The sequence below is a fragment of the Vitis vinifera genome, chromosome 12 (genome assembly GCF_030704535.1).
Source record: "Vitis vinifera cultivar Pinot Noir 40024 chromosome 12, ASM3070453v1".
NCBI classification, from domain to species: domain Eukaryota; kingdom Viridiplantae; phylum Streptophyta; class Magnoliopsida; order Vitales; family Vitaceae; genus Vitis; species Vitis vinifera.
In genome coordinates this window covers 24,593,620-24,609,546 of record NC_081816.1, presented here as the reverse complement: position 1 = coordinate 24,609,546, position 15,927 = coordinate 24,593,620, and the positions used below count along the sequence as shown (strand labels likewise).

At 34.9% G+C, this 15,927-nt stretch overlaps 1 protein-coding gene across 3 annotated transcripts; it reads left to right on the top strand.

Moving 5' to 3' along the window:
• Positions 1-4,866: 4,866 nt before the first annotated feature.
• On the top strand, positions 4,867-13,892 carry LOC100246677 (uncharacterized). Of its 3 annotated transcripts, none has more exons than XM_059740993.1 (5): positions 4,867-5,294; positions 11,829-12,113; positions 12,410-12,646; positions 12,728-12,945; positions 13,418-13,892. In XM_059740993.1, exons 2-5 carry the CDS (start codon positions 11,862-11,864, stop codon positions 13,671-13,673), a joined length of 963 nt encoding a protein of 320 aa, XP_059596976.1. In that variant the 5' UTR covers positions 4,867-5,294; positions 11,829-11,861; the 3' UTR covers positions 13,674-13,892. The 3 variants fall into 3 exon arrangements, with proteins under 3 accessions (XP_059596976.1, XP_059596974.1, XP_059596975.1); XM_059740991.1 differs by having other exon boundaries at positions 4,914-5,294; positions 11,841-12,113; XM_059740992.1 differs by having other exon boundaries at positions 4,924-5,294; positions 11,365-12,113.
• Positions 13,893-15,927: the final 2,035 nt, after the last annotated feature.

Here is a 15,927-nt window from a genome sequence, read left to right as displayed (position 1 = left end):
GGATTTAGGGAGAAAAAATATATATATATTTTTTTAGAGAATGGAGAAAAAAAGCTTCCTTTGGTTGTTGCAGGGAGATACGAGGTGAGCTTGAGGGAGAGGGAGATTCTTTCGGAGAGAGCTTGAGAGTGAACCAGTGAGGAGCCTTAGAAAGAAACTGAAGAAGGAGTAGGGAAGGAGCTTATCAGTCCGATCCAGGTATGATTTTGGTACTCCTTTGTATTTTCTCATTTCAGAGTGTTTTATCTTGTTTCCTGATAGTTTTTGGGTTCATTGGATTATTTGGTGTGGACATCACGAGCCACTTGTTTGCTTTGCTATGTCTGCTTTTTTATGTGCATGCTTTGTTAGGACCTCACGTTCCGATGTCTTTGTTTCCCTTTGGAAAACACTTAATGTATTAATCTCTCCTCAAGTTTGATAAATAAAAATCATGTTCTCACTTGTTGAGATTCTTCCACCTATATTCAGCTCATTGATCAGCATGAGATAGAGCTAAATATAACAGCCTTACTTCCGTTTTGGGCATTCTTTTTTTTGGAGAGAATATCATGCTTGGGCTGGTCGTCTGGATTGGGGTGCTTTTGAGGGAGCTCAACATCAGAGTTGTTGGGAGGTACCTAGATAAGGAATACAAATGAGATTGTTTAGGCGATTTAGGTTTATGAAGTTGTTGACACTATAGGGTCTGCCTCGGGTAGATCAATGGTAGTATTTGGTGCTTATCTCTCATTTTCTGGGTATTTTATGCCCATCAGAGAATAGGAAGTTTCATCTTTAGAGCTGGAACTGGACCTCAGTGGTGGTAACAAGCGGTGAAGTTCATGTTTGATCTAAAGAATGATGCAAGAGAGTTGAAATATTCTAATATGAAATTGAATCTGGAAAATTTTGAACTTGGATTGCTGCTATTTCCATGCCCATCTCTAACTCGTTTCTCTCACTTCCATATACCACCCTTCTCTCTCTCTCCACATTTTCATCCCACTACTACTCATCTCCAACTTCATACCCCACTAATCTCTTACCCGTCACCACCTTCCTCTCTTTATACCCTCCATACTCATCTTTAAACCCACCTCTCTCTCTAAAGCTCCATTCATACCCATTAAACTCATTTCCTTCAATACTTCTCTCATTCATTTTTTCCATTCACTTCCTTGTACGTTTCCTTTCCTGTTTATCCTCATGCATGCATGGGCATCTTACATCTCCGTTTCTTTCACTACCTAACCTTCATTCTTTCTCTATCCACCATGCACTTAGATCTTCATCCATCTCTTCAACCTCTCTTCCATGCATACCCATTTTTTTATCCCACGTATGTCACCACCTTCATGAAACCCTACATCATCATTTCTCTCACCACATCCCACTACCCATCCCATATCTTCCATACCCATTAACGTGTTCACCATCACTCATTCTTTCTACATTTCGATACCCATTAACCCATTTCGTCTTTCACATACCCATTGCCACCTTTCTCTCTCTACACCACACCACGTATCCATTCTACTCTCCATACTCCCTCATGAATTTTCATTATTCATATACCCGTTAAACCTATGCCCCCTCGTTTGCATGGCCATGCATGGCCAGCCTTTGCAAATGTCTCCACCATTCCTCTCCATCCCTCATGTTCCATTATGCCCATCACCATTTCTCACGTGCATGGAGTCCCAAGTGCATGGCCATCTCTATTTTTTCCCTCATACCCATTTCTCTCACATCTTTTACCCATCATACTCACCATCTCACCACCTTCCCATTCTACCTTCATGTTTCATCAAGCCCACCACCATTTCCATTTCTATCCTCTAATATCTATTAAACCCATGCCCCCACATTTGCATGGCCAGCCTTTGCAAATGTCTCCACCATTCCTCTCCATCATCCCTCATGTTCCATTATGTCCATCACCATTTCTAACGTGCATGAAGCCCCAAGTGCATGACCATCTCTATTTTTTTCATCCCTCATACCCATCTTTGCATTCCCGTCACCACCATTCTCTCTCTAGAAATATAAGTTGGGTCTCTTTGTCGTTCACAAACCACATCCCAAGTATAAGATTCACTCATTGAATATGCGTAAAAAATGGGTTTGTGATGTGAGTATGATAGATATATGCATGGGAAATTGGGATGGTGGGGTGGGTATGATATTTCAGCAACATGAAAATGGGTTTGTTGCATACCGAGGATAGCACAATGAAGTTGGGAATAAACTTGAATACATGGAGAAAATGAATTTTGGGATGGGGTCCACAAGCTTGATTTGAATTTGATATTGTATATAAAGCACATGTTGGAGTGTTTGGCTATGCATGGCCACCTTTCCTCAGGCCACGTGTCATTCTCCTAAATCGCCTTTTTATAAAAATTCCATTCTCAAAATAATTTTTCAAGATTCCAATTTTTGAAATTTAATTTTCCAAAATTCCATTCTCAAAATAATTCTTTAAGATTCCAACTTTTCGAAATTTAATTTTCCGAAATCCCATTCTCATAATAAATTTTCAAGATTTCAATTTTTTTAATTTCCCGAAATTCCATTCTCAAAATAATTTCCCTAGATTCCAATATTCAAAATTTAGTTTTCCCAAAATACTGTTCTCAAATAATTCTTCAAAACTCCGATTTCCCAATTTAATTTCCAATTTCTAAAATTCCATTTTTCACATTTATTTATTTAATCATTATTATTCTCATTATTATTATTTTATTTTATTTTTTTTAAAAAAATTCCACATTTAAATAATTCTTCAAAATTCTGATTTTCAAATTTAATTTCCAATTTCCAAAATTCCAATTTTTGCTTTTATTCTTTTAATCATTATTATTTTCGTTATTATTATTATTTTATTTATTTATTTTCAAAATTCCATCTTTAAATAATTCTTCAGAATTCCGATTTCCAAATTTAATTCTCAATTTTTGAAATTCCAATTTCTGAAATTCTAATTTTCACATTTATCTATTTAATCATTATTATTTTCGTTATTATTATTTTATTTATTTATTTAATTTCAAAATTACATCTTTAAATAATTCTTCAAAATTCTAATTTCCAATTCCCAAAATTCCAATTTTCATATTTATTTATTTAATCATTATTACTTTCGTTATTATTATTATTTTATTTATTTATTTTCAAAATTCCATCTTTAAATAATTCTTCAAAATTTCGATTTCCAAATTTAATTCTCAATTTCTGAAATTCCAATTTCCGAATTTAATTTCCAATTTCCAAAATTCCAATTTTCATATTTATTTATTTAATCATTATTATTTTTGTTATTATTATTTTATTTATTTATTTATTTTCAAAATTACATCTTTAAATAATTCTTCAAAATTCTAATTTCCAATTCCCAAAATTCCAATTTTCATATTTATTTATTTAATCATTATTATTTTCGTTATTATTATTATTTTATTTATTTATTTATTTTCAAAATTCCATCTTTAAATAATTCTTCAGAATTCTGATTTCCAAATTTAATTCTCAATTTCTGAAATTCCAATTTCTGAAATTCTAATTTTCACATTTATCTATTTAATCATTATTATTTTCGTTATTATTATTTTATTTATTTATTTTTAAAATTCCATCTTTAAATAATTCTTCAAAATTCTGATTTCCAAATTTAATTATCAATTTCTGAAATTCCAATTTTCCAATTTCCAAAATTCCAATTTTCACATTTATTTATTTATTTATTATTATCATTATTATTATCATCATCATTTTATTTATTTCTAAAAAAATTCCATCTTCAAATAATTTCCAATATTCCAATTTTCATAACTTAATTTTCATAGTTTCAATTCTCAAATAATTTTCAGAATCCTAATTTCTTTCAAATTTAATCTCAAAAATTCAAATTTTTAAATTTAATTTTCAAAACTCCGATTCTCAAATAATTTGCTAATTTCTTTCAAATTCAATTTCCAAAGTTCCAAGTCTTTAATTTAATTTCCAAAACTCTAATTCTCAAATAATTTTAAAAATTCCAATTTCTTTCAAATTTAATTTCCGAAATTCCAATTCTTATATTTAATTCCCAAGACTCCAATTTTGAAATAATTTTCGAGACTCCAATTTTCAAATAAATTTCAAAAATCCAATTTTCTCTTAAACAATTTTAATTCCATTTTGATTTTCAAATAATCTTCTGTTCTCTCTTGATTTTACATAAGCAAGAATGACTTCTTCATAATTATAAAATAATGAAATTTGTGAGACTAATTCGTGCAAAATAAATTGGGTTTTGGTGGGACCCAACATGTGATTTTTTTCACTGATTGATTGATTGCTATACTTGATTGGTTCGCCTCACTCTATGATATGCATGCGATTATTCTGTATTTGTGTACTAACTCTGTCTCTTATGATAGCGCTCAACTTGTGACTAAGGTACGTCTCGTACCCAATTGTGTTTATTGATTTATTTATTATCATGCATGTCTTTCTTTCACGCATTTAATCACTAGTCGGTATCCATGTTTAATCAATCAATTGTCATATTTGTTTCATCTTATTAGTAGATACCCGTTTTTAGGGATTTAAAGAGGTGCTGCGATCTTTACCGTACCTTCCCGATAAACAACCTGACCCTTGAGCTCAGATTCGATTTTTCACAGACTACGCTTTTCCACGTCAGGAGTTACATTTACGGTTTTTATTTTTTATTTTGTTTTCACTTTAAAAATAAAACAAAAATAAGTGGCGACTCTAATTTATTTTCTTAATAAATAAATCATTTTTAAATAAAAAGTGAATTCGTCGTCGAGTGGGAGCGCATGATTAAAAATGCGGGATCCACAATAAGATTTAAATATAAAGTAATTGAATGTGAATTCTACATGTATTATCATTGGATTGATGGTAACTTATTAAGAAGTTCAGGGTTCTATTCAAGAATCAAAATTATAGAGCTGGAGAAAAATAGAAAAAGAAAAAGAACAGAACCAAAAACATTTCTTGCCGAGTAGGCTCAATCAATGGTTGTGGTAGTTCTAGTTTTTGGTTGCTGTTTTTCCATTTAGTTCTGCTACGGGGAGTTGGGGACTGCGGGTAAGTGGGTGCCTGGTGGCAAAGGTAGACCGCGTTGAAGTCAAGGCCGGTAGGCTGGGTTTTTTCATGAGACCCGTGTTAGTTTTTGCGTAAACAACCCAGAATACTAGAAAACACGCATATACATTTTTTGGAAAACAAGCAAGGACCAAGGACAGCCCACCCACAGGGCATTCTGCGGCCTCATCCCAGATCTCTCACGGGATTCTTAGGTAAAGTATTTCATGAATTTCTTACCATATGATCTTATTCCATTTTTTTCCCTGCTTTCTATGATTCCCTTTCATCCGATTGAATTTTCCCCGATTTCTGCGATTTAATTTACACGTACATGTAGAATCTGCTCTTAATTACCTGTTACAGATTCCTGAGATGCTGTTGCTGTATGATTTTGGGTTTTAGGGTTTTCTTTTTTCTTTTTCCTCTTTTCAAAGAGGGAGATGGCGAAAATAATTAAGCAAATTCGTCGGGGAAGTGATGAGAGCGTTGGGTTTTAGGTGTGGCCCAGAATGGGTTTTACATGTGAGGGTACTTGGTCCGCTTTTTGTTCTGTAATGGGCAGGGTGTCTCTTCCGACGAAGAATTAAATCCCGTAAAGTCCGTCTCTTTCCTTTGGGTGATTCAGTATTAACGGATATACGGAAGGCACTCGAGTTGTCACATACAAGTGAATTGAGACTCGCAATATCTTGTTAGTTCTACAGTAGTGGCTGCCATCAGCTTGTATTGAGCTTTTGCATTGGCAGAGCTACATTTGGCTGTTCCTTTTTACTCCAACTAACAGAAAGTCCGTGCGAAGCAAACAAGTCATCAGCTCCCAGACAGCCTCCTCCACCCATCTTGAAAATTTTGTGGTCCTCCCCTGCCAGATAATTCATATCAGAGTGAGGCTACTTACATCCTCATCACCTTACCTCTTATACGGTCACCAAAACCCCTAAAATGATATGACCAAATGTCTGCCACGCTTCTATGGAAGCCCAAACAATTCTACTACTTCTAAATTACCTATGTCATAGCTCCAATGATACCAGATAATCTAGAAAAAAGATGATTAATTGACTCGCCACCCCCCAATTACATAAAAATATTGGTCCCTATTGAGGGTTTTATGAGGTCTTCTTAACTGTAGCATATTGTTAGTGTTAACCTTCTTATACCAGATAATAGCCACACAAAAGCCTTTATCTTAAGTAGGGCTTTGAATTTCCTTATAAAATTGGTTGGGAAGAAAAGGATTGGGTTCATAGATCAGGACAAAACTTTGAAAAAAATTAATAGTTATTAACCTTGAGGAAGAGACAAGACCAAACCCTCAAATTTGGGAAGGAAATAATAAATTGTCCATATCATATAGCATTTTGTGTTAACTTCTTTTGGGTCATATTTAAAGTCAATATAGACTACTTAAACATATTCATCCATCATTAGGTAATTCTATATAAGAGACACAAATAAATTTGATTATTTTTTTTTTAAATAGTTTTGACAGATATCAAGTAGAACTCTGAAGAATAATTTAGAATTTATCCAAACTAGGTATAAGATATTTTTGTAATCTACCAGATTCACAGGAAAAAAAAGTATGCTATGCTAATCAATATATTATTTTATTTTATTTTTATCATCACTAGTATTAAAATCTTGGTTTATACCTACTGAATTCATATTTTGGATAGAAAGGGAAAAACAAAAAAGAGGGTGTTGTGAGGATTTTCTTGACTTCTTTTGTTTTTATAATTCTGCATGTTCTAGAACTAAACTACCTTTACAATTTTGTAGGCTATTAAACTCTTTTGTGACTCTTTGAGGCAATTCACTCAGTTTGCTTCAACCATCATTTCTATCATATGAAATTAATTTCTAACCGAGGGAATTGTTATAATTGTGTTATTTTATACTTTTCATGAATCTATGCTCTTTCTTAACATATTTGTTAGATTTTTAATCAATAATTGTTATTAACTAGTTATTTTTAGTGAATGATGTTTTTTTGGTACACAAATAAGAATATATGAAAGACGCCAATCAAGGAGAGGGTGCTCACCTCAAGTGAGGTGTACAAAGGCTGCCAATACAACAAATAGAACCACCTAAAACATGCACACTAAACACTCTCCCACTAATATTCAACCAATCAATAAAATGAAACAAGGAAACAAGGCCATCTTAAATATGTTGGTGAGTAAGGGAGTTATTTAGCGTTTGATATGAGCATTGAATTCCATCAAAATATCTTCGGTTCCTCTCTTGGGAAAGAATTCAAAATAAGCAAAGAAGGACTGTCCTTCAAATCTTCTTTCTATTTTAGCTCACAAAACTCCCATGCTAACCTTTGACACATCTTTGATAGAAAAATGGAGGACCCAAGAAAAACCAAAGAGAGAAGGCAAAAATTGCCAAGGGCCCCTTGCCTTTTTATAATGGATTAGCATGCGATTAGCTAATTCTTCTGAACTCATATAAAAACAAAATTGATTAGCCAACAATCAACCTTGTGTTTCAAGCTAATTTAAGGTTAGGAACCTTTGCCATACAACATTCCGAGCAATAAAACCCACTTTTAAAGGTGTTGAAGAAGCCCACACTACCTTCACGAGAAAAGACACTCCATCCATCTCTAAGGAAGAATAGAAAAATTCCCACTCTTGCTAGCTTTCCAAATTAGCTTATCCTCGTTGCAGTTCCTAAGCACTTGAGATCTCCTAAGTAACTCTTCTATGTAACTCCTAATCTTGAAATTTCCTTGTGAAACCTAGGTTCCAAATAACCTGCCTGCTTAGGACCTCCTCAGCATTTACCACCCAAGCCTCTTGATTAGATGCAAAAGAGAAAAGAGAGGGAAAATAGTCCTTTAAAGGAGCATCCCCACACCAAACATAATGCCAAAATTTTGTTCTTCTTCCATTGCCGACCAAAAATCTTGTTCTATCCTTAAAGGCTTCACAACCTCCTCTTATTGCTTTCCCCAAGCTAACACCATGCCCCTCCCTCCTTGCAAGAGAGTACCATTCTCCAGGTTCTTCCCCAAAACTTTCCCATTATAACCCGTCTCCAAAGGAACTCTCTCTCTCTAAGGCAAATCTCCAACACCATTTTCCAAGCAAGACTTTATTGAGAGAGGACTACATTTTTGAAGACCCCTTTATTCCAAGCCTTGAGATCCCACTTTAAAGCTTTCAATTTAGAATCCAAGACAAAACCATAGGAACCAAAGAAATTATAACTTTCCCACCAACCTTTGACCAAATCCTTTAAACCAACCACTTTAAGCCAGATATTTCAAACCTAAAAGGGGACTTTTCCCTCCTCACCCACCCTCCATCCAATAAAATAGGAGAATGATTAGATATTGGCCTTGACAAAATGGTCTACAACACATTAATGAAATGGCCCTCCCAATTTCCTAACACTAGGAAACTATCAATTTTTAACGTTGAAGCTTTGTTCATTCCATCCACACCAAGTGAACAACCCTCCATTTAAAAGGAGATCAATGAGGGAAAACTCTTCTATGAATTCTAGGAAAGGAGGAAAACCTAGCATAGTGTCTTCTTTCTATAGAGAATCAAACCACATTAAAGTCACCACCAATGCACCAAGGATCCCCCCAAGTCCCTTTGAGGAATTTCATTCGTAGAATGTTGTGGTCCGTACCCTCAATGCAACATTTTTACTCCTCATCCCAAAGAAAGGAGGGGCAAGTGATATCCAGGATTTCAAGCTAATTAGTCTTGTGGGGAGCCTTTACAAACTTCTTGCAAAAGTTCTAGTTAATAGGCTTAAAAGAGTAGTTAGCAAAGTGGTGTCAAATAGCCTGAATGCCTTTGTGGGGGGTAGACAAATTTTTGATGCAACCTTAGTAGCAAATGAGACTATTGATTGGTGGAAGTGAAGCTCTAATGTGGGTTTAGTTTGCAAATTGGATATAGAAAAAGCTTGCAATCATGTAAACTAGAAGTTCCTTCTTTCGATTTTAGAGAAGATTAGGGAGACAGTGGATCCACTTTTGCATTTCTACTATGAGCTTGGTTGTTCTAGTTAATGATACTCCTACAAATTTCTTCTTAACTGATAGAGGTCTGAGGTAAGGGGACCCTCTTTCACCCTATTTGTTTGTGTCGATTATAGAAGCCCTTAGCAGATTAATGGCTAAGGCTGAGGAGGGAGGTCTCATTAGGGGTTTCAAGATTGAAGGTAGAGGGGAAGAAGGGACTCAAGTCTCACTTATTGTTTGCAGGCAACACTTTTCTCTTTTGTGAGGATAACGAAGATCAGTTGAAATATTAGAAGTGGATTGTCACTTGCTTTGAATTGGTGTTTGGTTTGTTGCAAAAAAGCGAAATTATTCTAGGGGGCCTAGAGGATGTTGATAGAGTGGCTGCTCTTTTTGGGTGTAAAGCAGGGAAACTTCCTACTTCTTATCTAGGTTTATCCCTTGGAGCCCCTCACAAGTCTTATGGTGTGTAGGATGCAATCAAGGAGAGATATAAGAGGAAATTGGCTTCTTGGAAAAAATAGTACTTATCTAAAGGAGGAAGACTTGTCCTTATTAAGAGCACTCTTTCAAACTTTTCGATCTATTTTATGTCTTTTTTTCCAATTCCCAATAAGGTGAGGATTAGATTAGAGAAAATTCAAAGGGACTTTTTGTGGGGAGATACGACAGAGAGGAGAAAGATCCACTTGGTAAACTATTTGGATATTTGTAAGGATGGGAAGCATGGAAGGTTTGGGATAAGACGTTTGGAGGGTCCTAATCAAGTCTTGTTAAACAAATGGTTGTGGAGATTTCGCCTTGAGAGGGAGAGTTTCTGGAGAAAAGTCATTCTTGGAAAGTTTGGGGAGGTGGTGGGGAGTTGGACTACTAGAGAGGTGAAGGATTCTTATGGGATAAGCCTTTGGAAAAACATTAGAAAAGGGTTAGAAAAGTTCATTCTTAGAACTAATGTCCGTATTGGAAATGGTAGACATACAAGATTTTGGTGGGACAGTTGGGATGGGGAGTTTAAGTTGAAAGACATTTACCGTACACTTTTTAGACTAGCATCCCACAAAAATGCTATAGATGCAAACTTATGGGAGAGGAAAGAGGGTGGATGTGGTCATTGAGAGGTTCAATTTAAAAGACTCTTCCAAGATTGGGAGTTAGAGGAGGTGATTCAATTTTTGGAACACATTTTTTCATCAAAAGTGCAAGATGGGGAGGACATTTTAATATACGAATATGATAGGAGGGGGGAATTAAGTGTCAAGTCTTATTATAATTCTCTAGGGGCTGAGAATAATTTAATATTCCTAGCAAAAGAGATTTGGGGATCCCGTGCCCCTCTTAGAACTCATTTTTGTGCTTGGAAAGCTGTTTGGGGGAAGATTTTAATTGTAGGCATGTTAATGAAGAGGGGTTCATCCATGGTTAATGGATGTAGCCTTTGTAAAGATAGTGAAGAATTAACTGATCACATTTTGATTCACTGTGATAAAACAAGAGATCTTTGGACCTTGTTGTTAGCAACATTCGGTTTGGTTGGGGTGTTCTTGACTTCAGTGAGAAATCTTCTCCTAAAATAAATACTCAAGGGGCTAGGGAAAAAGAAAAGAGCAGTTTGACAATTGGCTTTGATTTGCCTATTTTGGTGTATTTGGAGAGAGTCCAACCAAAAGACTTTCGAAGATGAAGAATTGTCAGATTAAATTTTGAAGGATCTCTTTATCTGGTTGCTTTTAGAGTGGTATTAGCAGTTTTTGGAATTGGAAAACCCCTCGATTTTGAATTTCTTTGATGCTCTTCTTGTTTAAGGTTTTTTCTGTCTTAATTGGTGCTTGCTTTGCCATTTCTGTGTATACTGCCTGTATATGTAGGGTGTGCTTCCTCTTTTTGACGTTTCTTAATGCATGCCTTGTCTATCAAAAAAAAAAAAAAAAAAAAAAAACGAAGTGTACCAAACAAAAAACAGGAAAGAGCGAACAAGGGAAAGAGCAGGAGTCAACTATATTAACTGGTGCTATCGACTATTCTTGTTGTGATTGTTTTATAAGAATTTACTTCATTACTTTGATTTACTAATAGATGATTAATATGTTAGTCCTTTATGTTTATGTTGAAGTAGGTATAATAGCAAAAATATTTATTTCTTTTGCCTTTGTTTTACAATGCCAAACAAGGGAAGTGAATATTTTCTGTTTTGATTCCCTCTAAATACCAAACACAGTAGAAATAATTTCAATTATTTTCATTTCAATTCCATCAATTGAATTACATTCCTCTGGATTTGGTTCCAGACAGTATACCCTGAAAATCTAGTTGTTTTGATCAATAGCACCAGTGAAACCTGTCTGTCACGGGTGCTAGCTGATCCTGTGAACAGAAAAAGGTGAACTCCATCTCTTGTGTACAATTCATTTAGGTTCCTACTAAGTTTTCTTACATATCTTGCATGTTAAAAATTGTTCTTTCTCTTGAAGCAATTGCCCAAAATCATTGAAAGTACAGTTCTGTTGATTAATTGGACTGGTTAGGCCAGCTTACAATTAGTGCTATATGACTCACTGAGCAGAAAGTTACACTTTGTTTCTGAGAGATACAGGTGGTTTTTCAATTTATTTTTCACACATATCTAATGGTTAAAAGTTTGACACTCTGAATATAATTCATCAATGATCTATATTCAGTCAAATGTGTATTTTATATTTGCCTGATACTCATTGCTATGCTTGCCTCCATTGATGCTTATACAATATTTCAGTTACATTTATAGCTTTCTGGGGTTTCAATTAAGATGCCCAACTCATCTGAGGAGACGGATAAACTCAATACGAACTCTGGCCATAATGTGAGGGAAGAGAGTGAATATGTCAGGCTGGTCATATCCAATGAAGCAAGGTTATCTGAAGCTGACATTTTACAACCTCAAGCAGAAACAAGGATTAAATCATTCATCTGGTGGCTCAAAGCTTTAATTTTTTGTGTTGTTAATGTAATATTTCTTCTCATTTTCTTGAAATGGGGAGCACCATTTATGTTTGAGAAGGTATTTCCTATCCTTCATTTACTTATTTCAATGTGCAATTGCTTTATTTCATTTATGTCCTATTAAAATGATGGGTCAACAAGTTTTAGCTCTCTCCATACCTCAATAAGCACCCCCTTCAAATATGAGGTATGGATTGGTTAAGACTGAAAATTATATGACCGCCGTATATTCTAACTCATCCCCATCTTTTCTCAATTATTATACCTGAAACATTTTATTATGAAAGTAATATGCAAGGTGCTACTACACCTTAGCTAGATTTTGATCTTGACGCTTTATCAATTTTACTGTAGATTCTCCTCCCAATCATGCATTGGGAAGCTACTGCTTTTGGCCGTCCAGTTCTCGCTTTTGTGCTTGTTGCTTCTCTGGCATTGTTTCCTGTGCTGCTAATCCCTTCTGGCCCCTCAATGTGGTTGGCTGGAATGATTTTTGGATATGGTCTTGGGTTTGTTATAATCATGATTGGAACAACCATAGGAATGGTCCTGCCTTATTTGATTGGACTCCTATTCCGTGATCGAATCCATGTAAGTGATTAAGAACTTGCTTTTCGTTGGCTGCTCTTCTGTTTTCATATTCGTCATCTCTGTCTCTTTTTTAATGTGCAGCAATGGTTAAAAAGATGGCCACAGAAAGCTGCCATGATTAGACTGGCTGGAGAAGGAAGCTGGTTCCATCAATTTCGAGTGGTTGCACTTTTTAGGGTTTCACCATTTCCATACACAATTTTCAACTATGCAATAGTAGTAACAAGTATGACATTTTGGCCCTATTTATGGGGATCAATTGCTGGAATGGTACCAGAAGCTTTCATTTACATCTATAGGTAAGTTCACTGAAGTACTTATGCTGCTTTTTCATCATTCAGTTTATGGGCAGAGATCTAGTCACTACAAGGTCATTTACGCTTGAGATGTTTATTCTTCAGTTGTCTGGTTGATGACAAATCCATGAGATGCAAAACTCTCAACCAAAGGACTTAACTACAATGCCCACATTTCTATAATATAAATCAACAATAGATCTCCCTTTTCCAGGAAGTCAGTGGATGGCAAAGGTCTAGACAACATGAGGACAATTAGTTTTTGTGGTGTTTGTTCTCCATTTACCTGATTGATGGAAAACACATAAATCACAACCAGAGGACTTAAATTTCCTTTACTGGTTGGGATTCTATTTGTAAATTCATTCACCTAAATAATGACTTGGTGGGGGTTAATGTTTATTAATGAAACTAGAGTGCTTGCTGTTGCTAATGCATGTTGCTTGTCTTCCTTTCATGTGATACTTTTGTGCAGTGGTCGGTTAATAAGGACGTTAGCAGATGTGCAGTATGGTAATCAACACCTCACTACGTTGGAAATTATATACAACATCATCTCCTTCATTGTTGCTATCATCACCACAGTTGCTTTTACTATTTATGCAAAGAGAGCTTTAAATGAGCTTAAAATGGAGACCAATGGAGAAGAAGCATCTACTTCTGAACTTTCGAGTTTTGAGATGGAGAAGCTTCCTCTTGAAAGACCCAAGCACCTGGGTTTCTCTTCATAGCATGGATACTTGAGGAATATGATGGTACTGTAAAAATTTGTTTTAGTCAAGGGATTTGAATCCCTTGATCTTTGTAATTATCAAAAGGGAAACCAACAGATATGATTGATAAATATTAAAGGTGAGATGTTAAGAGATATGGAGTTTATTGGTTCTTTATGTAGATTCTTTGTTACTATCTCCAGATTCCATCGTATTAAAGGTGAGATGTTAGAGATACGGAGTTTAGTGGTTCTTTACTTGTATTCTCTGTTACCATCTTACCATCTCCATATTCCATCATTTGTTTGTTTTAGTTTTACGGTACTTGCAACTTGATGCCAAGAGCGGCCCTTCACAATTAAAAGGAGAATGCCAAAGTAAAAAGCTGTTAAAGGACTGTGCGTGCTCTCATGCGTACTTTTTCCTCCTATTTGATCATGATGCTAGCTGAGTTTGTGTATTTATCTTTTTTTCCTGGGACAAATATGAGCTGGATATTGATTGTTTCACTTGCATCATGTCCTCTTTCTTTGCCTTATATGTTAATTGGTACTAAGAGTTGTAACAATAATTTAATCGGTTACCTAGAAGAGAAAAAAAAATTCAGAAATTTTTGTCTATCACTGTCAAATTGGGTAATGATATTGGAGTTTATTACTGTAGGATTTGATTTATTGTGCTTAAGCCCACTTGGATCTTGATCAGTGTTCTCTTAGTTGAGCTTGATGTCAGCGTCTGTTTGCTCGAATATCACCCCTTGTGTCTTTGTAATTTGCACTGTTGAGACATTTGACTTTTATGTGTAGAACATATGCTGCTTTCCCTCCCCTCTTTTTTTGTCCTTGTGATCAGAAGCAAACAATTCATTACCTTGAAGGCGCCACTTTCTCTTCTTAGTTCTTGCAGCCAAAATCACAAGAGAAAAGCTTTTGAAGGCAATCATAGCAGGTATGTGTTTAATTTGTTGGTTATATGGTATTGATACCATTAGCTATCAAATCGAATCCTTTCTGTTTGCTATTGGTTTTGCTCATAAGTATACAAGGAGATTTAACACAGTGTGTCAAAACTATGGATCTAATTTAGCTTGATAAAAGCAGTCGTTCTGGTTTTATGGGGAGGGAGCAATAATTAATTGTTCTCTCCAGTCATCGTCCTTGTATATTCTAGTGATCTTTGTTACATGATTTTGACATTGCATCAGCCTGTAAAACTTCGCTATTCTAATGCACGAGTTGCCTGGATTTTTATTTTTATTTTTTTATGTTTTGCATTTCCCCCTGGTTTTCTCAATCAACCAGGTCCCTTGTGGTTCCTGCATTCTCACTTTCCTTTTTGTAGATTGCTCCAGCGAGTACCTTATCTTCATACAAAATTTTTTCCTTTATCATAATGAATCAAGATCAAGGCCTTTTGATGCCTTATTGATGGAATGAATATAAACCTGTCTCAATTTTTTCTCAGTGGCCTTGATTATTATCAGCAATCAGATCAACCTCTTGATTATTGATCTATACTTTTGGGTTTGCCAACAATTTAATGTGAAGGTGCTGCTCTAGAGGTAGAAAATATAAGCCCTTTGATTTCTTAAGTAACTTTTTGTAATTTATTTACTTTTTATGCATTTTGTGGACATTTATGATTGTTAAGGGCTATTAACTTAATGTATTGAGGGTAATTGGGGGATATCTTTTAATGTCTTCATTGGGATTTCATCTGCATGTTTGTGGCATAGTCTCCAATCACATTTTTCCTTTCAGAGACGCGAATTTTTAGTTCTTTTGCAACAGGTATGAGGTGACTGTTTGATAAGCATGTTGAGTATTGTACTATATTTCTTGTATTCTTGCTTGATGCATATCTCTTTCATTTGCTTTGTGGGGTTGATTCAAATTTTGAATGAACTAATGCTTTTAGAACTTATGGAAAATCTAAATCATAAAATATGTGGGAGATTTGATTTACTATTGTAAAAAGTATATTGTGATTTGTTTTAGTGGAGTAAATTAGGGGATAGAGTCAGTTGAGTCAATATTTCTATTTTATTTTTTATTTTTTTCTATTTTCAGGGTTGTGATTATTTGCACAGTTGTATCTTCTTCTTATTATTATTTTTTCCAGCATGTACCCAAGAGTAGTCTTATATCTATATCTATATATATATATGTATTAGAGCCAATTTACTACTGGAAGTGATACATTTATTTTTGGTTTCAAGTACCAGAAATTTTTTTTCTAGAACTATTAGGCTGCTAGTAGGAGGATTTGATGT